Genomic DNA, 23,132 nt, shown 5'->3' with positions numbered 1-23,132 from the left:
AACCAGCCACTGGAATACCACATGACTGCGCAGCCACTGTGATTGACAGCACGCGGTCCAATCCCAATCCAGAATGTGTCCTCGATGGCAGCCACATTCATAGATTTGGCCACACAAACTAAATAATACATACCTGTTTCCACTGAAATATAGGCAGTTGTTATTAATAATACTACGATTACATAGCTGGCATCGATTTCAAATATTATTATTTAAATATTATTACTTAATTTATTCATTTGAATTATCTTATTTGTGATTGGCTGCCTGTTTGTGATACACGTTAAACTGTCGATCAAACACAGAGAGCGGGAACGATTTCGCTAATTAGCTTAGTGCTAAAGAGATTTAGAAAGAGACGCTTTTTGTAAGTATCACAGTGACCACAATATAGATGTTAATATGGCATTATTATAATATTTAATTTAGCAAGCAAAGTAGTAGCTTGTATCGTGACATTAGCTTCTGATGGAGCAGCCGGTCTTTATTCAAAATATGCTATAAAGTGGAAACGCCAATCTAAAGTAGGCCAGCTAATGCTAATGTAAGATTATTTCAGTAGTTCTTTAATATGTAACCAAAGCTAATATATGAAAATGCTAACTTTGTGATGTTTAAGAATTGTGTTCCCAGTTTAACCTCGCTGGTAATACAATGAAACGCCATACTCAACAAACCGATTTGGTCTTACGAAACCATTGCACAATATATTGACACACACAGACTGTGCAACAATGCATATTTTTTTGTTATTTAGAATTGTATACCTCCTCACAACCATGGCAAGTGTCCAACAAACCAGGCCTGGTCAGGTATGATTCGCCTGTATAACTAATATCCATGTTGGTTGCAGCATGAACTTGCATCTACTGTTTGTCTGCATGTACTGTGTGCATTATGTTTGATTTATTTAGGAGACTCAGCTTTTGCCAGATGTTGTCGCTACAGAGAAGCAATCCCTGATTGTTGTAAAGAAACTTCTGGCCATTGCCGTGTCCAGCATCACCTACCTTAGGGGCCTCTTCCCTGAGAAAGCCTATGGGATCAAACATGTTGAAGGTATGTAGCTAGCTATCCTGCATCAGCCTGCGACATTGCACAGCTAAATTGCAATATTAATCATGACGGCGGCAAGTTGAATGGGTTTCTTTTGAACGAGCGCAAGACTGAAGGATGCAAGAAAGTAAGATACAGGGCTCACTTAGATGTTGATGTGTTTGCTTTAACTTCTCATCCAGAAATGAAGCATGACTAGATGTGCCTGTGCCTGCTTCCTCAGTTATAACTTAATGATAAACTGAAATCTGTGTGTGTGTGTGTGTGTGTGTGTGTGTGTGTGCGTGTGCGTGTGCGTGTGCGTGTGTGTGTGTGTGTGTTTGTTTGTGTGTGTGTGTCTATCTATCTGTGATGCAATATGAATCTACTGTGTTTCAATGTACCTTACACAGAGCAGAAAGTGATGATTCTACGAGAGGAGCGCAGCTGTCCTGGGGCAAGTCAGATAGTCCAGTGGTCAGTTTCTAACACACCATTTTCTGTTTATTTTAATTGTTCAATTAGTGACATCAATTTATTTTCCTGGCAGTAAAAATGAGTAGCCTCTCAAATCATTATTATTACTATGATTATGGTTAATATCTCAATTATTATTAGCAGTAGTAGAGTTTGTATTAGATATAGCAATAGCTGACCTAATATAGAATTATAAGCAATATAGAAAATAGTAGTAATATTTGAAGTAGTAGCAGTAGAAGTAAGTTTATGCATTCATAACTTCAGTCTGGCTTACAGAAACCAAAAACAATGTAAATGTCTGCCATAAGAAGAAACATCACACTATTGCTTTTATAATAATAATAATAATAATAATACATTTAATTTAGAGGCGCCTTTCAAGAAACCCAAGGTCACCTTACAGAGCATACAGTCATCATAAATCGTTTAAAAAACAAGACATTGTGGAAAAAAATATATAAACATAATAAATAAAACAAAAACAAGACAAAACAAAACAAACAAACAATCAAAACACTGATCAGTTAGACGTTGTGTGCGAGTTTGAACAGGTGAGTTTTGAGTTGTGACTTGAAGGTTGTAATGGTGTTATAGGGCTTTCTGTTACTGCAGTGCTGGAGTGAGTGGACCTAGGCTATCAATCGATTCAATGCCATTAAGCAATTATACCTTGAAATTGGGTTATTGGTGTCCATGTATGGATGCATGGATGCACACACACACACACACACACACACACAGACACACACAAGCACACACACACACACACACACACACACACACACACACACACACACACACACACACACACACACAAACATGATGGTAACGGTTGGAAACAATGCCAGCGACATTTGGTTCTATCAGGATGACTCAGGGTTTCCCTGGTCCTTCTCGAGATAGACTGTGTGTGTCTTTATGTGTGTGTATTCATTTCACTTGTTTTAATAACCCTCTTAAGGATGCAGGGATGCTTTGATGCCATCCAGAAGAAATATGTAAGTCCTCCACAAATATTTGCTTTGGATGAACATTAAAGACCTTAAAGCCAAAGGTAAGTCAGCAAATATAATTAGCTTTATTCACATTCGTTACACCCTGTGTCCCTCCAGCTGAGAAAGGTAGTTTTGTCGGTGAGTGGCTTGTCTTTCATGTGTACATGTCTGATTCAATTTAAGGATAAATGTAATATTGAATCCTGAAAGCCTTTATCTTTATGCACTCCTAATGTACTGTTGCTGTTTGTTTTAGATATACACTGATCCAGACAATCCTAAGGTAATGTTTCAGGAGACAGAGATTGCTGTTCCGTTGTGGCAGTTGAGTCACGGGAAATTCCCACATGTGCATTGATAAAGTAAATCGTAGGTACCGAGTTGTTCATTCACCTCAAATAGCCGTCTTTCCTTCTTTTTTTTCAGCTCGTGACAGAATTCTACCAATTTAAGATAATCTACTCCGCAGAGGGACCACAAATGGAATTTGAAAGGTACAATATGTTTGATTTCTGGATCACTCATCCAGAATAACAGAAAACTATACAAAAGGAATAAGCATATAATGTATTTACAATGAGGTACACTTTTCTAAATCATCCAACTTCTGACATTAGAGTGCAATGAGGCTTAGTGTTTTTCTGTATTTATCCACCATGTGAGTTAAGCATGCAGCAGATCTGCAGTAAATAGTTAATTAAAGGTCCGATGGTATGCTACTTTATGGATGCTTATATATAGGTGTTAGTGGGCCTTTAATACAATATTTATAAAAGAAAAAAAGAAACGAAATTCATTCTTGGTGCAAAATTACAGCCACTACGACCCAGTCCCACAATGAGCTTTCCACAAACGTGCCGCTTTTTAGAGGTGTTCAAGGTGGAGGGTGGGGGTGTGACCCTGAGCAGCTTGCGGCCACGGTACTATGCACTCGTGTTTACAGTGGATTTATTGCAATGGCGAGGCGCACACAGCTTTTGCCCGTGTTCTGTAAATATTCAAGAACACTCCTGGTGCTCCGGCGGGAGTCCTGGAGCCAGGGTTGCCGCGGATCTTGAAAAGTCTTAAAAGTCATTACATTTAATTTTCGATAATCAAGGTCTTAAATGTCTTAAGAAGTCTGGAATTATTGGGTGGGCGGCATTACATTTAATTGGGGGCAGAATTAATGAGCGGGTGTATATTTGTTCAGTTTTATGTTCTATTTTACAAACTACAATTTCCGATTGGTCACATCGATAGCATTCTTCTTCAGTGTCCAAATTGAACAGTTGGGCGAGTACGGCATCCAACATGCCCGGCTCCCTCTCGTCATTATCCGAGTCAGTGTCGCTGCTGTTGCCTGGCAGTTCAGTGATTATTCCTGCCTTCGTGAAAACTTGGACCACAGTTGAGACTGATATATCAGCCCAGGCATCCACGATCCATTGGCAGATAGTGGCGTAAGTAGCCCGGCGCTGTCTCCCCGTCTTGGTGAACGTGTGTTCGCCTTCTGAGGCCCCGTCCACACGAAGCCGATTTTTTGGTGAAACCGCGTAAAGGCCGATCCATACCTCCGGATCCGGACGAAAAAATCGTCTGTCGCCCCACACGTTGCACCCGGAACTACCCTTCATACCTCCGTCTGGTTTCAGCGTTGTTATGGATGTTACGCAATAAATCCTCTAGAGGGCAGTGACTGTCGTTTCACAAATTAACGGCATCGACAATCGCAAACATGACATCTGTAGATATGATTTTGCTTTGTGTCATCCGAAATCGGCGAAAAAAAGTGCAAAAAGTGTGCGGTGGCACGTGACACCCCTCACCAACCCGCAGATTATCTCCTCAAATTGTTGTTAAATGACCAGTTACAACTCATTGCCAAAGCAGGGGAACAATAACAATAAACAATAAAATAAAAATGCCAGGTATATGGTGTAATATAAGTACAAAACGTCAAATACAATATGTATATATATCAGATATTATACTACTCTATCTATTTTCGCGAATGGTCTGACATTCGACTCTATACTGCCGCCTCGATTTCCGGTGGTATTGCTCCGTTTCTCCCGGAGCACTCCGGATTCGTAAGCTCAGAGGCAACGGACCCATTGACGGACGAAACACCTCCGGGACCGGACGAAACAGTCCGTATCCGTATTTACCGTAGGGTGTGAATGGGCCTTAAGTCTTGTCCGTTCGGCCGACCGTCCAGACGGAGCCGGCGAATCCGTTGCCCGAAACTGCATATCTCTGAAACCACCCTCGGAGGTGGTTTCAAATCTATCCGGACCTATGCGGTTTTGTGTTAGGATTCGTGTGGACGTCTGAAACGCTTGATGGCATTAGCCCCCCACCAGCTGGGGGAAGTCAGAGTTGCATTGAATTTTTGGTTTATTATTTTATTTGTATTCTTTTTGTAGCTTTAAATAAAGCCCCTTAATAAATGTAATTAGTAACTGTACATTAAAAAGTATTTCTGCTCAATTTAAAAGGTTGAATCTCCTCGTGACTGAATGTTTGTATACAGCGCGCAGGCTTGATGCGCTCCACCTTTTTCTGTGGAGAACCAGCGCCTTGAATACAGCGTCTCTACAGCTCGATGCGGTTTCGAAATGACTCCGTCTTTACGGAGTGCGCCTTATAGTCTTTACGAAGTGCGCCTTATAGTGCGGAAAATACGGTAAATAGTTCACCAACTAATACTTCACTAGAAATGTTGTGTGAAATGATTTTCAAGCAGTCTTGCGGTATCAGCTTGGTAGATGGAACAGCGAGGTGTCCGATAGGCGGAGATCTAGATCAGCGGGAGTGGCCAGCGAAGCTGTGCATCGTGGTGCTTGGTGGGAGTTGTTGTCTTTAATCCACAAGCGCCAAAAAGTCACTTTCTTTCTTTTCTCGGTCAAGACGGCCCCAAATTAGAATTTTATTTTATTATTTGACTACATATAGGACCCAATTTCAATACATATTCATGCCTCCACCGGTGAAATGCTCCTTTAAAGGTATAGACATCTAGGTTATATAGAAGTTAAAGGTATAGACGTCCATTATATAGAAGCTGAATGTTTCCTGTAAAGGCCTAGCGATTAATCAGACCTTGGTAAAAAAAACAACAACGTTCAATCCATATGCATAGTGTTTGCACTAGATTTTGCACTATATTTAAGTTATTTTGTTGTTTTCTGTCATAATTGTTATACCATAAGTTTTGTTATTGGTAAGATGGCAGTTGTTAAGAACGTTACTATTCATTATTCACATAAACGATTTATGATGACTATGCTCTGTAAGGTGACCTTGGGTGTCTTGAAAGGCGCCTCTAAATTAAATGTATTATTATTATTCAAACTGAAAAAAACTCATAATGAACAAAGTATATAGTGTATCAATAATAGCTCTATATATCAATAATATCATATTATAAATAGATATATATGTCATATAATATATATTATCACGGCCCAAAGCTGTGTGCGCCTCCTGACGATATCTCACGATATCTCAAACGGCTGTGTCAGGTTCTCTGACGTCTCTGCTTCTTCCCCTTCCACATCGATCTGAAGTAGACTGAACCGCGGGAAGGCGTAGAAAGGGATTGTCTCCCGCCGGAGCCCTGCTGCCTGCTGCCGAGGAACCACCGCTCACTGTGGTGGTGCCTCGCGGCGGTGATGCCCAGACGATATTATGAATCTCAAACAACTGCGTCGGGTTCTCAGACCTCTCCGGTTCTTCCACTTCCACACCGTGATTGTTGCCCGCGATTGGGCAGCGGGGTTCCGGCGGGGGACAATCGCGGTCAATCCCTTTCTCCTCCATGTCAAAAGCCAAAGTTCCTTTCCCCCCAATTCCTTCTCAACCATGGCTGAGATAACCCCGACTACGAGTCTCGTTGTGGAAATACAAGAAACGTCAGAGAACCCGACGTGTTATGCGCCATAACACCAACAGTGTGTAACACTTGCGCTACAGACACACACATGGGGCTCTCGCACGGTCGTAGCTCATTGGGCAAAGCAGAGAAAGGGGAGGTAACATGTCCCCGTAAGTCGTACGGGGACATATGGGGAAAAATTCCAAATCGGCGCGTCTGAGTTTTGTTTTTTCAAAGGCAGAGCAGGATAGCTAGTGCTCGTTTTACCCCTAGCGCCATTTCTAGCTACTGGAGGACTATAGGCAGGCTAGGGGAACTCGTATTAATGTTAGAAAACCTCCAAGTGATTTTTTCATGCCTTGGGACCTTTAAGTTCTTTCAGGGAAAAAATAGGAGAGTCGGAGTGTTGGGAGTAAAAACGACCATGAGTGTCAGGATGATTTCCCATAATCCTTTGCGTGTCCTAGCAACAACAACTGCAAGGGGGCGGCGATGGTGTGCGGCAACACCAAGAAGGCCAGCATCCTGCTGGTGAGGAAGCTGTACACACTGATGCAGATCCTGGGTCCTCTCCCTGACAACGTCTGCCTCAACATGAAGCTGGGATACTACGACGAAGGTAACCTACAAAGCACAACCGCCAGTAGACGTATAGACCGGACCCTGATCTATTCAGCCTCAATGAAATTATCAAGCAATGTTTCGCTTGACATAAACACACACAAACACACGCACGGGCAATATTGCACATATGTAGATAATATTTTGCATATGCAATAATAATACACACACACATACAATGGAAATGTTCCTATGCACACAGACACATATAATGCACACACAAGGACACGCTGAGACACGCATGTGAACGCATCATAAGCGTCATACTAGAATCTTGAAATATTTGTACATTGCAATTTTCCATCAAGCCGAAAGAAAACAGAAGGCAGATGTTTCCAGTCCAGAATTCGGGCAAAAATTATTGATCGATTTAGTATTCCCTGTATTTAAACTCACGTTGTCTCAGATCCATCCTGATTCACTTGCACAGGGCAAGGTGATTCCACGAGCAGCCAGAAGAGGGCCACCTTGAGTCTTGCTGCCTGTGGTGTTGAGGCGTTAGTCTTTTAGTCCCCTCCATGGTGGTCTCATCATGAAGTATGCTTGTTAGCACAATATCTCTGAGGGACTTTCATAGCAAAATAAATTATATGAGAATAAATATTGTGGAAATGAAAGGTCGCTCCAAATATGCACAGCTTGCTTATAATTCTTTGCATTTTCTGAGTTGTATCGTCGTGTTTGAAAACACAAAATCTGTCCATGTTCCTCACATGTTGGTCACATGTTGGCCTTTACATAGTACTAAAAGTAGGAGATTGTCTGTGTGTTTGTGTGTGTGTGTGTGTGTGTGTGTGTGTGTGTGTGTGTGTGTGTGTGTGTGTGTGTGTGTGTGTGTGTGTGTGTGTGTGTGTGGTTGCGTCTGCTTGATGGGTGTCCCCAGTCACTCCTAAGGACTACCAGCCACCAGGGTTCAAGGAGGGCGACGGTAACGTGATTGAGTTTTCCAAGGAGCCGGTGAAGCTGTGCATGGGCGAGGTGGTCACCCCCTTCCACACGCTGCTCGTGGACGTCACCACCGAGAGAGACAGGCTGGAGAAGGTAGAGAGGAGATGCACCCCAGCGCCGATCACGCCAAGTACTTCTGTGATTTGGACTTGTTACAGAAAGCATGGTTTTGATGCTGGCAACCAATCATCCTCATATGGTTTTTATGTCAGGGTAATGCCTAATCTTGTCTTGAAGATGACGCTGAGCTTAGGCTCTGATGATTCTGGTATAATTTACCCAAATTGCGTGGAATACAGAGTGCCACTTCAAGTAATTTCCAAGGGTCATTTACGACAAATCTGTAATTCCCTGCGACAAACAAAACCCGCCACATTGCCTATTGACCTCTGGCGCCCTTTGTTGGCGTATGAAATGGTTGACTTCCTCTACAGAAATCAATAAACATACATTGGCTTAGTTTTACCGTTCAAGTTATTCGCATGGATTAAAGTTCTCCGTCGCTACGACGGATTTCCGTCATTTGGAGTTCACAGAGGCCACTTCACATCTCCGATAACGTCGGGACAAATTTACAAACAGGCGTCATTTGGATAAACTAATCGCATATTAAGGATCTAAATAGGTACTTTCTCGCATAAAAAAATATTAAAACTTAAGAAAGTGATGTATTAACAGCACTGAAGCGAGAATTAAAACAGCTTTTAGCAGCTTTGCCGCTACCGCTGCCGCGAAATGCATTCTGGGAAACTTGCATAATGTATACTGCGGTGCAGTCGGTCTGCTGTATACTGCATACTGAATCCCACATTCAGTATGCAGTATACAGTACATACCGCGCAGTATGTAGTCGGCAGTACGGTAGTATGCAGTTTCGAACATGGACATAATACACGCGTGTATTATGTCGTCATACGTCAACGCCGGTAAAATTGTCAAATTATATAGTGAGTATTTAAAAGGTCTACCGTTAAAATTGACTGAAAACACAAGCATTTTAATGTACATCCCGATTATATATTAAATATATATTAAATATATTATATACAAATGTATATATATACACACCATTTTCGCGCCACATCTTACGTCTCTTTGTTGTGTTAGTGTTGAGTGTCAGAGCGAAAGTTAAGCTAGTATGAACTCCCTTATAATGATTGACGGCTCTGATGTATCGGATATTGATAAAACACAAAAAAATAAATGGAGATGGGCATGGCTGACGGAAACGGGGAACGATGGCAAGCATTTTTTAGAGAGTAAAATATGAGACAAGCTTTGCAAAAAAAAAATCTTAGAGTCTAATTGAAAAGACAACAAAAAAATTGCAATAGATGCAAAAGAACAGCTGTTTAAAATCCTCCTCCTGTAAAACAGTATTGGTCGAGCATTTAAACGTGATGGCTGCATTTGGTGCTGACGTCTTATACATTTGTATTTCTTAAGCAGGTGTCAAGTAACCTAACCTGGAACATGTTTCACACACTGCACGTGACTTGGCTGTAGCGCGAATAAAATTTCAGTCAGAAGATTTTTTTTCACTTTAATCCCTGTATTCGACAAAGTTTATATGACTACACGAAAACACTACTGACATTGCAGAGGAAAGGTTTGAATTGACACCTGCGCTGTCCAATGGCTACAGGTGGAGGAGGAGCCTGTGCGTGTGAGGGACAAATGGATGCTGCAGATGGATGAGCAGGGGTCTGTCGTAGAGCAGGTCAGAGAGCTATATGCCTGGAGCATCACTCCATTGCTCTCACAACACAATGCATACACAATGTTTACTCAATGGGGTTCAGCGCTGCCTTCCATGGGTAAATGGTAGTGGTTGTTTGAGTTTCAGCTTTCACTATATGATAAAAAGGATATGGACATTTATATGAACAAAGGAATGCTCATTTTAACCAAGGTATTAACCATGCTATGTTTGGAATGGGTTGATTCATTTGGAGATAGTTTTCTGCTCTAATCATATAAGATTAAATATTTGATAAATAACACGTAAGAATATTTAGTAAATTAGTTTCACGATTCAGAGATCAGGAAATAATTGTTTTCCCATAATTTGCCTAATTTAACTTAAACCAATGAAAAACGTTCTGTGTTTTGTGGTTATATGTGGTTGAGAGGAAGACAGATAGATAATATGTATTTCTCTTATCTCCAGACTCACATGATAGACAATCTGGAGAAGCCTGCCGAAGAGTGTGTTAAGATAGTGAGTTATTTCCCACACAAAAGTTTTTTTGCTGCTGGATAATTAGCATATCTTTAGGAAATGATTTGTTGGAAATTTTATTTCATATATTTTTGTGAACTTTGGTGCGTTAAGAGAGATTTATTATTTTATAAAAAATGTCATTGTCTACCTTCAGAATCATGCACTATTAGAAATCAAGGGAAACTAAACCTTAAAAACTTTCTGCACTCTAATATAAAATCTGCAACACAGGCTAACAAACAGCTGGCTGGGTTTAACATGAAACTGGTGCCATCTGCTGACAGTATTGTGTGAAAATAAACCGTTGAAGAAAAGTACACCCAAATGCCGGCTGACAGTCTGCAGCTCATCAGCTTAACACAGAAACACAGCACAAAACATCTGGCAGTATATGCAGAGCGCAACACTTCTTTGGCAGTATATACAGAGCTATCTACAGGTAAAGGTCCACAGGGCTTCTTCATCTCACACTAAGAAACACCTGTGATCCACCCATTCCCCCACAGTGCACCGTTTACTCAGACGCAGAAGAAGCTACAGTGATCAGTAGAGGGCTCTGTCAACATGGGTATATAAGGGGCGGCCTTCCTATAAGTAGCCCCTTGTAGTGTCTGGTAGGGGGTAGCAGTGAGCCATCTGTCCTCTGTCAGATGGACACTCTGATGGTGGAGTTGGAGAGCACCAGTACAACGGAGGAGGTGGCCCTCATGAAGACCAGGAGTGGTCGAGTCGTGAGCTCCTCCACGGTGAGTCTCCCCCTGACCCCCCTCAGACCTCCCCCCTCAGCTCTCAGGAGAGATGACTGTAACAAGCCGGGCCCTTTAGACCCAAGCTTCTCTTGAAGACTGTCTAGTAGCTCCCGTAGCTCTAGTGGTTCTCTTCACACGCAAGGTCACATGATGGCTACTAGACCAGCGGCTCACAACCTTCAAGGGGCTAAGGCCCACTCTGATCGCCACCAGAATTGCATGGCCAACTTGAAGTGATTGAGAATGATCGTAACTAAACGGCTCACATCATTACCAGGATAATGTGAGTAGAAACGTTGACTGTGTTCAGTAACGTTGATGTGGCATAAATCTGCCAAATGTACAAATATGTTAATATTTGTACATGGATTCAAATATATTCATACATTCTTTCGGTACTAAGATAGATATTACGCTTAAAATTGTATTTCATGTTTGAAATGTTTTTACCGGTAAATGTTTTAATTTACTCTTGTGTGTGTGTGTGCAGAAAACAATATCAAGAACAAAGACGACCAAGAGACCTTCTCCCGTTCAGGACAAAGCGGTGAACACCCTCCACCCTCCATATGCCCTGTGATGTCTGCTTATAAATACTGTCATCTACTTTATATTTATTCATGTTAACATTATTCATATTATTAACCAAGATAGCAAACATAATAAAGTAATTTCTCAATTATTATTCAGGTTTAGCTTTTACTTTGTACATCCTTTACATTGTAATATTACAAATATACTGGATGACATAAAGATTGCATGAGAAAGTTGTTTGCCGTGCTACCAAGTACGACTATTAATGAAGGGATTTATACCACATTTAATCTGTTTCATGATCAGTTCAGCTGATGCGAAATAGAAGTACAGTATGTTGTCTTTTTTGGAAGATGGATTTAGCTAAGCCTACTGTCCTGCCTGTTTTGCAGGTGACTCAGTTTGAGTTCCCGAGCAGCCAGGAAGTCCCGTCTGCACCCAAAAAGCGCAAGTTCAGCGAGCCCAAAGAACGCTACTGAGCCCCTCGTTTATTAACCACCAGTTCAGCAGTTTTCACTTTCACTTTGTTACTGAAGAACGTGTTGTTCACAGGTTCTGACCATTCCAATGCAATGTGTCTTAGAATCATTTGACCTGTTTATCATTTGGTTCAATTGTTCAAAAATTTTTGAAACGTTGGTTATATAACACATTTTCTGTCTACAAAAGAAAATACTATTTTATGTTTATTTGTAAAATTGTTTACACTTGGAAAACTTGCTTACTGAGGTCTAGGTGTTTATACACATTTGTAAGTAGAATTAAATAACATTCAGTTGTTCATTTGTTTATAATAAAAGGCTTCACAATTCAACTAATATCAAATAGATTTTTTTCGAAGAAATGTATGGATTTCCCTGATCTATCAATTATCAACAAATTCATAAACAATATTTCGATATATTGTGATATGTGAGGGTTTAGAAGTATTTATTTATTGATAACAGTACATCCATGGTGTAGTTTGTGGATTAATAGCAACAATTTAAATGGGTTGTGTGTCCAGCCATTTAATGGCAAATAACTTGACCTCACTGGCCGTCATTGCTATCACTAAAGTTAGGGGGCACTGTTTCAACTCCCTTTAAGAGCTCCAGCAGCAATTACTTTGTCTGACGCTGGAGAAAAAGTAAACGTATAAGCAGCTTCCAGCCTGAATAAAGCCTGCTGTAGAGTGAAGACACTCACCTGCTGTGCTCATCCCTAGTACCCCCTCCCCCCCCCACACACACACACACAGCACTAACCCAACCCCCTCCAAAATAAACCAGTGTGGCGTTGTGATTTGCATGTGAGGTGAGCTAAATGAAGCTGTTAAGTGAAAGTGGATTATATCTGTACACAGTGACCTCTGGGCTGAGATAACAGCCCATCGGCAACATCCCGCCCAGCAAGCTGTGTGTTTTTAATCTCCTGTTGTTTTTTCCCTGAGAGAGGGGGCATTTGCTGATAGACTGCCTTAACCCACTGCCGATCAATACCCCAGGAAGCCTTTGTGATGCATATCCAAGCAGGCCTACGCCCCCCCCCCCCCACCCTCACCCCCACCCCGACTCCCTGCTCTGTCTACAGCAGGCCGGAGGAAGACAGGGTGGGGGACGTCACACCGAGCCCTCTCTTCCAAGCCGCAGCATTGTCCTGGCCAGTGTGTGTATATCATGGTCTTTGTGGCCTTTTTATGGGTATTTCTGCTAACAGTCAAAACACAAAGCAGAATGAAGTGTGAAGCCAGGGTGGACAATGGAGGCACACTTACACGCACACACACACACACACACACACACACACACACAAACACACACAATCACATGCAGGCACACACTCAAACACATACACTCTCTCTCTCCCTCTCTCTTTCTCTCTCTGTCACACATACACACACACACACTAGCTGCCTTTATGAGCTGTGAAATGAATCAGCTCTGCCTTTTCTCCGCTGGCGTTTTTCACCAGATTTTTATTTTATTATTTTGACGGCAGGGGACTTGTCTGTGTATTGGTGTGTGATTAGATTCAGAGTCATGTGCAGTTTCACTGTGGTTAAATATCTCTCTGCAACACTCCATCATATTTATGAGCTTCACAAAAAGATGGCAACCAAAAGGCCAAAAATATATATCTTTCCATCAGTTGGCATCAGAAATAACGAAGCCTTTGCTAAGTAGTGTAGTGACTGTTGCCCTGAAGCGGCTCAAACTGAAACATTCTCAGACGGTCAGACCCAAACCCATTTGAGTTTTTCGGTTTTGGCGATCAGCCACAGGAAAGCAATGAATACAGCTGAATCATAGAAACAGACACAATCAAAGCCCGAGGAACGGGAGGCCGAGAATGCTTTAGACGGGGGGATACAGATCCATCTGAGCAAAACACTCGAGACATTCCTCATTAGAGAGAAGAGAAGGCAATCCAAATTGCAATTTATTTCATCTCCGCCCGCAATCCTTCACAGCGAGCCGCAGACTCTACATCATTTCTGTACACACGTCTCCCCAGAAATGAATTCTGAAATTAAATTCAGGGACACACGTCCAGTGGACAGTGTTAACAGATCAATCAGCTGGACAAACAGCAGGCGAGGTTCGCCACTGGCCTCCCAGGGCCAATCAGAACCCTGCGTTCTGGCAGTCTGAGTCAATAGAACCGGGGGGGGGGGGGCACTGTATTTGAGGGGACGGATGGATGGCGGACGGACGTACAGACAGACCGATAGTCCCCACTCCAACCCCACCCACCCCCGGCAGCCCATCCCGGGCCCCTACACATGAAAGGTGGCTCCTAGGAGCCTATGGACACTGGCCCGTGATTGTGGCCGCAGGCCCTGAGTCCCTAAGGGGGAAGGGATCTACCGAATGGACGTCCAGCCCAGGGACCGTGACCTCTGTGACCTTGCCAGAAGGGCAGCAAATGTTTCTGGGCTGATTAGCCGGTTCCCCGGCAGAGAGCCCCTGTGCTGTGTTTACCCTTCGGAGTCAGCTATTGGGCAAGAGCGTAGGAGCAGATCCCGAGATCATGTCAATCAAATTGTTACTCTTACACAGGGGGAATAAAATCAACCGACGACGCAAGGGGAATATTACATTTTCCAAATGATTTATAAAATAGTGGCCATTCCACAGCTTTCTATAATGACATGAACTGGAAATGTAAAGGGTTAGCTTAAAAATAAATATATGGTCCAAGACTAAATCGTCTGTATTTAAGAAAATACAATGACTAAAATGACCACAGGGGGGCGATGCATTGCCGTTGATAGAGTCAGTCCCGTTCTTTCATTCTGCCAAAAAAAAGAATCATGTTCTCGCTCTCTTTTTGAAACATTCACAGGTTCGTACAGTTGGCCGACAACACACCGTTACAGTATCCAAGAAAGCATGCAATCCCTACCAACCGCCTACGCTGCCTAAGTCTATTCATCTGTCTCTTTTGAGAGACACCATGGCCGACTCCTCCGTATTGATCCAGAATAAGAATTGTTAAAGAAGGTTGGTTGTGAGCAGGTGGTGGTGAAGCGGGGCAGATCCAGGGATTTAGTGACTCACGCTCTGCTCTGTATGGGCCCGGCCCGCACAGCCCAACCAGGGAGAGAGACAGAGAGAGGGGGACCCACCGATACCAACTTGAAACAGATGCTCAAAGCAATGGGATGTGCCCCCATTGTGATCAGAGTGGACAGCTGAATTGTCTGCCACCAAAGGGCCCTTTTCTTTAGGGGCCGAACGGCTCACAATGGAGCCCCCCCCCCCCCCCAAATCACTGACAACACTGAGGGTTTCTACAAGGGGAGGGGGGAGCTGAGGCGGGGGGAGGGGGCACGCGTGTGGACAGAGGCGTGAGGGTAGGTGTTCGGGGGGGCTGTGTAAGGGTTTGGGTGGTAGGGGTGCTTGTAAGGGTTTAGTCAGGGTGAGTCTCTGGCCGTACCTCCTTATTTTCTTCTTCTTCTTTCTCTTGGCTCAGATGCCCCCCCCCCCCCCCCATCTCCTCCTCCGATTTCCAACACCCCCCCGCCCCCTCCTTCTCATCCACAAAGAGCCCCTGAAGCCACTGCAGGGCTGGGGTTTAAATGTCACGCTTGGCCATCAGAGCGCCCCCCCCCGGCCCCCCTGGCTCGTGTGCCGGAGGGGAGTGGGAGGGAAGGGGGGGGGGGGGGGGGGGGGGGGGGGTAGGGGGGTGGAGTGTGTGTGTGGGGGGGGGGGGGGGGGGGCAGAGAGAGAGAGAGAGAGAAAGAGTGAGAGAGAGGGAGGGGAGACACTCGCCCTGGTCCTATTGTCCGCGGCGATAGGCATGAGCTGCTAACTGACTCCATATCGAGTGTATCCTCTCTCCACGCGCCCCAGCCGTGTCCTGCCCGTGCTCCAACACAATGGGCCGCTTTCTTCTCCCTCCTCTCCCTCCTTTCCTTCCCCTCCCTGGTTCTCTCTCGGTGCCCCGGCCCATAGGTGCAGCAGCGGCTTCGGTCATGCTATGCCTGGCGGAGCGGCTTAGAGCGGGCCCAGCTCGCCGGACGTTCAGCTGCCCAGCAGACGGAGCTGAATGATAAAGTGTGCTGCCCCCCCCCCCCCCCCCCCCCCCCCCCCCTCCCCCCCACGCCACACACACACTCCCACACACTCACCGTCGTCTCACCATCGCAATCACACACTCTGGTGGTAGTGGTGGTTGTGGGTTCCAGCCCAGACGGAAATCAATGCAAACTTTCCACATAAGAAGGATTTGATTTGGAAACGGTACAGGGGACACAGAAGGTGGATGTGCGTGTGTGAGGGTTTGTCTTTGCAGGTGTGTGTGTGTTTGTAGGGGGGGGGGGGGGGGGGGGGGGGGGTTGAGGAGAGGAGTATGAGTGTGTGTGTGTGTGCGTCGTTGTATGTGCCTGTTTATGTGTGTGTGTGTTTGTGGTGGATAAAAAGCGTGTGTTATTGTGTGTGTTTGGTTGATAATAGGTCTGCGTGTGTGGGTCTCTGCACGTTTTCTGTGTGTGTATGCAGTGTTGACGGTAGCAGGCATGCGTGCGTGCGGGCGTGCGTGCGCTAGGGTGTAGGAAAGGTGGGTATGTGTGTGTGGAGCGGAGGAAAATAGCAAGGGTGGGGGGGGTGACAGAGTGTCAGACTGAAATACAAGTACAGGAGAAAAAATCCACAGGCTGGCGTCTGGGCTCCGTCCCGGGGCCCAAGGTCCCGGGCCCCCCCCACCCACCCACCCCCCCCCCCCCCCCCCCCCCCCCCCTCACGATGGAGTGTTTTATGTATCTATTTGTTCTAAATAGTGGCACGTTTGACCTTGGCGTGGGCTGCGTGCGCCTGCCCGGGAAACATCCCGGCTGTCAGGAACGGGCCGGGGTGACCTTGAACCGCGGCCGGCGCACGCGCGCGCCGCTGAGTGCACAAACTCATTTAACTCCCGGCGTGGCTATCGACATGCTGTAATCGTTAACATTATGGATGATGAATAACTACGGGCCGCCTGTGTGTGTACCTATAGGAGGCTATACGTCGCCGTGGCCGTCGTTGTCGTCGTCCTAGCGACGAGCGACTAAACAAAATGGTGGGGATGTGTGGTGGGGGGGGGGGGGGGGGTTTGGGGGGGTTGGTCAGGTGACACATCAGTTAGAGTTGTTTTTCTAGCCGGACATCACAACTACTTATAGAGTGGGGGGGAGAGATCTATCACCTCACACTGTTAGGACACGGGAGTTCAGCCCCCCCACCCCCCTTCATCCGCGAGCCAAGCATCAGCTGTCAAAGGTCATCGCCATGACAACTCCTCTTCGATGACCCTCAAGCCGAATTTTTTGTTGTATCAATTTGTAGTAACTGATTGATAGCAATACGCTAAAGATCTGTATATATATATATATATATATGTATATATATATATATATATATGTATATATATATATATATTCCTACACATGCATATTCTGTCAAGAGTTTGGGTTTCATGACCATTTAAGATCCACACTGTTTCCACAGTGTCATTACGGCAGGAATCTGAATAAATTCATGCCTAGTCTAATGTACACAGTGTGTAATTTGAGAATTCATTAGGCAGATTCATGAGTCATACCCAGTGTATGAATATTTAAGTAGAGCGAGCACAAGCAGGAATACAAATCCTGTTCCTTGCATCTGAACAACAACACAATGAACTTTCAAAAGATTATAGAGATTATAGAGATATGTATACTTTCAAAAGATTAAGATTATAATATTATACCACAGGTAGAATGGGCTTCACAAGTTTATACGGACCACACCACGTTGTATAGAGAAGTCGATGTGTAGGTTATGGGTTTAAATGGATATAACACAACAGTAGAACTAAATACATTAAATTAAATGAGGACAAAACCAAATACCGTGATAAAAGAAAATAAATACATAATGGTGTTTATAAAGTTATTTAGGTTGAAACGTTAAGGTATAACTATGAAAGAATGTTTTACTAGGAGCTGGTTTGGCAGCGCTATGTGAACGAGAGAGAGGCTGATTCACACAAAGTCTGACTCAACCGTTACAGGATTTGGACTGAGAGAGCAACTTATTCTCTCTCACCCAATCTGAAGTATGCCAACAAGTATAGCAGAGACCCTGCCCCCTGTCTATCATTAACTCAATTAATTATTCAAACACTCATTAATGAAGGTACCCCGTTCCTTCTTTGCTCTTTCATCTACAGGATGAATAACTTAGTTACAGATGAACTGCTGTTTTCATAAGGTTTGATGCAGTCAATTAAATAATATATTGCATTAGTGCGTACGCATATATCATGATTAAAACAGTAAAGAAGCAATGTTGTTCATTGTGAGTTCCATAAAAAATTCCTGCATCATCCACAATGCTGTTGATGTGTGTGTGAGTGTAAGTGTCTGTGTGTGTGTGTGTGTGCGTGCATGCGTGTGTGTGTGCGTGCATGCGTGTGTGTGTTTGTGTGTGTGTGTGTGTGTGTGTGTGTGTGTGTGTGTGTGTGTGTGTGTGTGTGTGTGTGTGTTTGTGTGTGTGTGTGTGTGTGTGTGTGTGTGTTTGTGTGTGAGTGTGTGTTTGTAATGTTTATCGAGCTTTATTGACGAGTGCGACCAGAAACCTACTCTCCTGACACTCTGAGAACATCATTGAGGAGAATGATCACACTCAATACAGGAAATCACCCTTTTCTCGACAGTCTTCTGATGACATCAGATTGGTGTAAAAGATACTGTAGATTACGAATCTAATAATAATTTAGTATTTGGTGTGCAGAACAACAACAATATGTCAGTCGTGTCCCAACGAATGAGTGGGGCTTGATAGGGAACAGATGAGATCAGCTAATTAATCAAAGAAAGATTAAAATATTGCGTCCCTGTTAGTCATTAGACATTTTATTTATAATTCTAGATGCATATTATTGTTAATTAAGTGCAATTCATTGAAAATGATGAAGTCACCTCAGAAAGTGATCAAGATTCTAAATGCTTGTCCTACAACCTGTCCTAACAGCTAAAATGCATTGCATTGAACACACACAAAACACAGACCACATACATCAAACTAAACTGCAGACTTAAAACTAACAAACATTGCTGGACTTACTCTAATGTACAGATGCTATGTTAGCATTTCCGCTCACCACAGAGGCCGGCCACTGGTTGACCTTGAGTTCAGCGCCTCACACCGCACCATGTGCACACTGAACGTACATTGTCTGAAAAGTTTTACACCCGGCCCTCACTCTGACGAGTCATTGAATCACCATCTGGCTCAGGGAAAGGAGGACGAGGTTAGAGTGATGGAGTTTATCCCTCTCTCTTCCGCTCCCCGTCTGTCTCTCCCTTCCTCTCGCTTTCTCTCTCGGCCTCTCTTTTACTCTCTGTTATACTCTCAGTTTCTCTCTCTCTGTGTCTCTCTCCCTCTCTCTCCCTTTCTCTCTCTCTCTCTCTCTCTCTCTCTCTCTCTCTCTCTCTCTCTCTCTCTCTGCCAGGGTCTTCGTCTTGAGGCGCTGAGCGCGTTTCATCTTGCCGAGGCGCGAGGGCAGCCACTCCACTCCTTGGCTAACCTCTGCCACAGCACTGCACACACACACACACACACACACACACACACACACACACACACACACACACACACACACACACACACACACACACACACACACACACATACACACACACACACACACACACACACACACACACACACACACACAAACATACAACTGCACACACACAGAAACAAACACACGCACACACAAGCACACACACCCACCCACACACACACATACATAACTGCACACACACATAAACATGCACTGTAGTATACACACTTACACTGCATCCACACTCATGCATATACACCGTATTACGCGCACACAAACGGACATCAGTATATTAACATACATATATACAAATGCTCTAACACATGTACACGGACATTGACATACATACACACACTCACATACATTGAACCACCTACAGATGCCTTCTCACTCACGCACGCACACATACAAACAAACGTGGCCTGTGTTAACACCAGGAGAGGCTAAAACCTAGCTGTGTCCCCCTTGCCCCCATCCCCACACCCTACTCCGCTGAGGGGTTTGAAACCACTATGGAGCCTATGGATTCCTTTTCAAGACACAAACACACACACAAAAGGTCTAGTTAGCATGTGTTGTCTTACCAGTTGCAGATTTAGCACATCTGTGGAGCCTGACTCACTATCAGCAGACTGCATCGACTAACTGCTTTTTAAATACAATGTTTTACTGCCTTAATACAAGGTTTTACTGCTTTAATGCACTGTTATACTGTTTGAATACACTGTTTAATCGATTTAATACATGGCTTTACTGTTTAATACACTGTTATACTGTTCAAATAGACAGTTTTACTGTTTGAATACACTTCCCCAGGGTTTAGAAACAATGGACGTTTCTCTTACTAACAGTATAATATACTATTCTATACTATACTATAATATGCTATACCATACTACACTTTTCTATAATATGCTATCCTATACTAAACTATATGAAATACCACACTATACTTGGTGTGATATACCATACCATACTATGCTAACATAACATACCACACCATCCTACTAAACTATGCTATACTTTACTATACTATTATATACCCTACCAGTCGATACTTAACTACACTACACGTTACCAGTATATTATTCTTTAACATATACACCATACTATAACCACATGCTCAGCAGGCGTATTGCGATGCATGAGGGCCCCCCATGCTTCAGATGCTACCTCTGAGTCTCCGAGCTCTTTTGAGAACCTCATCCAAGCCTGCGGGACGGGGCTAGAACCCATGTCCATCAGGGGGGAGGTTCTGCATCACTCGCCCGCCCCGCAGTGACCTTGGGTTCGGCCCGGGCCTGCAGTGGCCAGGGCTGTTTGACCTGTAACATGTGGCCCGACTGCAGCTAAACAGTGGCTGAATTATTGATGCGGCTGCGTCAGACACTTTGCGAGTGGGGGGCATGAAAGGGGTCCGATGTGGGATTGGTCTTCTAATTTGGTATGGAAGCCTCAGGGCAGATTCCTTCCAAGTGAAGACCAAACATATTGACATATGTGTGTAGGGAGACAGACTGTATACAGAGCAGGTTGCTGCCACTGCTGAAGGAGGGGAAGGGAGGCAACACAGCGAGGAGCCCAGCTCCACAACACCATGGGCTTCTCTCCTGGAGTACAGCCGCCTTGGGTTGACCTGGGTGATGCCAGAGAGACAAAGTTTGCAGGCGATATTCAAAACACAACCCATCTCCTAGTCGCGCCGGGTCACCTGCGTGGAGATTAATAGCGATCGCTTTTTATCTGCTTCACTGACGCCATTTCGAAAAAAAGCACACAGAAAAAAACCAAAGGGTCCCTTTTTACGATCATCTGTCATTGTAATATCAATACGCCGTATGGAGAAAAGGCTTCAAATTGGGGCGAAATGAGTTGAGTGATGTATGGAGCAGGGAAGTGTCCAAAGGGCAAGGCGCCGGCCACCTCACCCAGACGGCTGAACAGTGGACGGGATAATTCCCCTTTGTCCTCCGCCGCCACACGATATCCACCTCCACCACCTCTCTGTCTCTCACTCTGTCCCTCTCTGTCTGTCTGTCTCTCTCTCACCCTCTCTGTCTGTCTGTCTCCCTCTCACCCTCTTTGTCTGTCTGTCTCTCTCTCCCTCGCTGTCTGTCTGTCTGTCTGTCTGACTGTCTCTCTCTCTCTCTCTCTCTCTCTCTCTCTCTCTCTCTCTCTCTCTCTCTCTCTCTCTCTCTCTCTCTCTCTCTCTCTCTCTCTCTCTCTCTCTCTCTCTCTCTCTCTCTCGGAGCGGTGATGACCGTGCCTCGGGGCGACAGAGAGCCCTCCAGGAGATCCCGCCTCTAAATCCGCGGCGCCGCGTCTCCGACCGTGACCCCTAGCTGGAGGGGTCCCTCAGGCCAGATTTAAACGAGCTCCCCCAGGTCTGCAGCGCCGACACGGGTCCGAACGTTGCAAAACAATCTGAACCGGACCCCCTTTTTTCCTCTCTAACGGCGCTGATTAGGAAATATATAAGGGGGAATAAGAGTAGAAGAAGAAGAAAGGAAAAAAGCTGTGGATAGATGTGGATGAAATGGATAATGGAAAAAAAAGATGGATATAAATAAATAAATGAAAATATGGTAAATGCGCCCTGACAGTGTGTGTAAGCAATAGCAAGGGGAATACGGTGATTTCGTAGTGGGAATGACAGAAACAGACATGATATTAAAGAGCTGGCCTCGGTGTGTTTTCATTCTATCCCCCCCCCCCCCCCCCGAACCTATTTTTCCATTACTTATTTATTTTAGGGCGGTTTAAATAGACGCATAGTCATACATGAAGGAGGCAATCCTCAGAGCTCTCCAAACACATTACGGTATTCAAACATCATCGCCTGGCATGGCGTTGCTCCAATGTGGTAACTGTTGACTGCAGAATACCGCATCTTAAATACGATCTCTTACATTTTACATGAAATAATTTCGGTTCCCCCTTTATCTTTTTTTCTCATTCTGCGCGGCTGTGGAAGGGGAGAGAGCAGCATACAATATCACACTATTGATCCACGCCCATCACCTCGGAAAAAAAAGCGGTTCGGGGGGGGGGGGGCTACACAATTCCGACTGGACACGGCCAATCAATAACCTACTCTATCAGCCGTTGCCATGGCAACTCCACCGAGCGCGAGGACAGAGGCTGCCCATGTATTTTGCACCTGTCTGTTTCATATACCTATTGTGATAATGAAAGTGTCAGGGAAATAGATGCAAAGGTGATGGGGTGCCAGTCGCTACGTCAACCGCCACAATTAGAGAAATTACACAAAGGTTAATTTGCCCGCTGAAAAGAAAGGTGAAAATAGGAAGTGGCATTAAGGGTTTTTTCCCCCTTTCTTTCATTCTTCGTCTATCCTTATTTGCGTGACCTCCCTGTGAGGACTGAAGGACACTGCAAATGAAAGGGTTCTCTCTCTCCCCCTCTCCCGCTCTCCTGCTCTCTCTTATTCTCTCTATTATTTGGGGGAAAAACATGCACAGATGACACTTGGCGTTCGCAGTTGTTGGATGACACCGGAGAAGGGTCTCTCTCTCTCTTTCTCTCTCTCTCTCTCTCTCTCTCTCTCTCTCTCTCTCTCTCTCTCTCTCTCTTTCTCTCTCTCTCTCTCTCTC

The 23,132-nt window shown here is 44.5% G+C and overlaps 1 protein-coding gene across 3 annotated transcripts; it reads left to right on the top strand.

Moving 5' to 3' along the window:
- The first annotated feature begins 111 nt into the window (after positions 1-111).
- Positions 112-12,259, top strand: hormad1 (HORMA domain containing 1). 3 transcript variants are annotated; one of them, XM_030371429.1, is made up of 15 exons: positions 116-367; positions 758-812; positions 915-1,059; positions 1,449-1,512; positions 2,477-2,513; positions 2,628-2,648; positions 2,767-2,793; positions 2,937-3,004; positions 6,837-6,988; positions 7,874-8,031; positions 9,584-9,658; positions 10,109-10,159; positions 10,813-10,908; positions 11,402-11,458; positions 11,838-12,259. In XM_030371429.1, the coding sequence occupies exons 2-15, from the start codon at positions 780-782 to the stop codon at positions 11,922-11,924; spliced, it is 1,071 nt and encodes a 356-aa protein (XP_030227289.1). In that variant the 5' UTR covers positions 116-367; positions 758-779; the 3' UTR covers positions 11,925-12,259. The 3 variants fall into 3 exon arrangements, with proteins under 3 accessions (XP_030227291.1, XP_030227290.1, XP_030227289.1); XM_030371431.1 differs by lacking the exon at positions 10,813-10,908 and having other exon boundaries at positions 112-367; XM_030371430.1 differs by lacking the exon at positions 2,628-2,648 and having other exon boundaries at positions 113-367.
- Positions 12,260-23,132: the final 10,873 nt, after the last annotated feature.

Source organism: Gadus morhua, chromosome 11 (genome assembly GCF_902167405.1).
Source record: "Gadus morhua chromosome 11, gadMor3.0, whole genome shotgun sequence".
NCBI classification, from domain to species: Eukaryota; Metazoa; Chordata; class Actinopteri; order Gadiformes; family Gadidae; genus Gadus; species Gadus morhua.
This window is presented reverse-complemented; position numbering and strand designations above follow the sequence as displayed.

What these genes read in the sequence shown, in the direction of transcription:
- hormad1 (XM_030371429.1), top strand. Translation starts at nt 780, where the DNA reads ATGGCAAGTGTCCAACAAACCAGGCCTGGTCAG. An exon ending in TGGGATCAAACATGTTGAAG is followed by an intron (nt 1,060 to 1,448) that starts GTATGTAGCTAG and finishes TACCTTACACAG; the next exon opens with AGCAGAAAGTGATGATTCTA. An exon ending in AGAGAGACAGGCTGGAGAAG is followed by an intron (nt 8,032 to 9,583) that starts GTAGAGAGGAGA and finishes CAATGGCTACAG; the next exon opens with GTGGAGGAGGAGCCTGTGCG.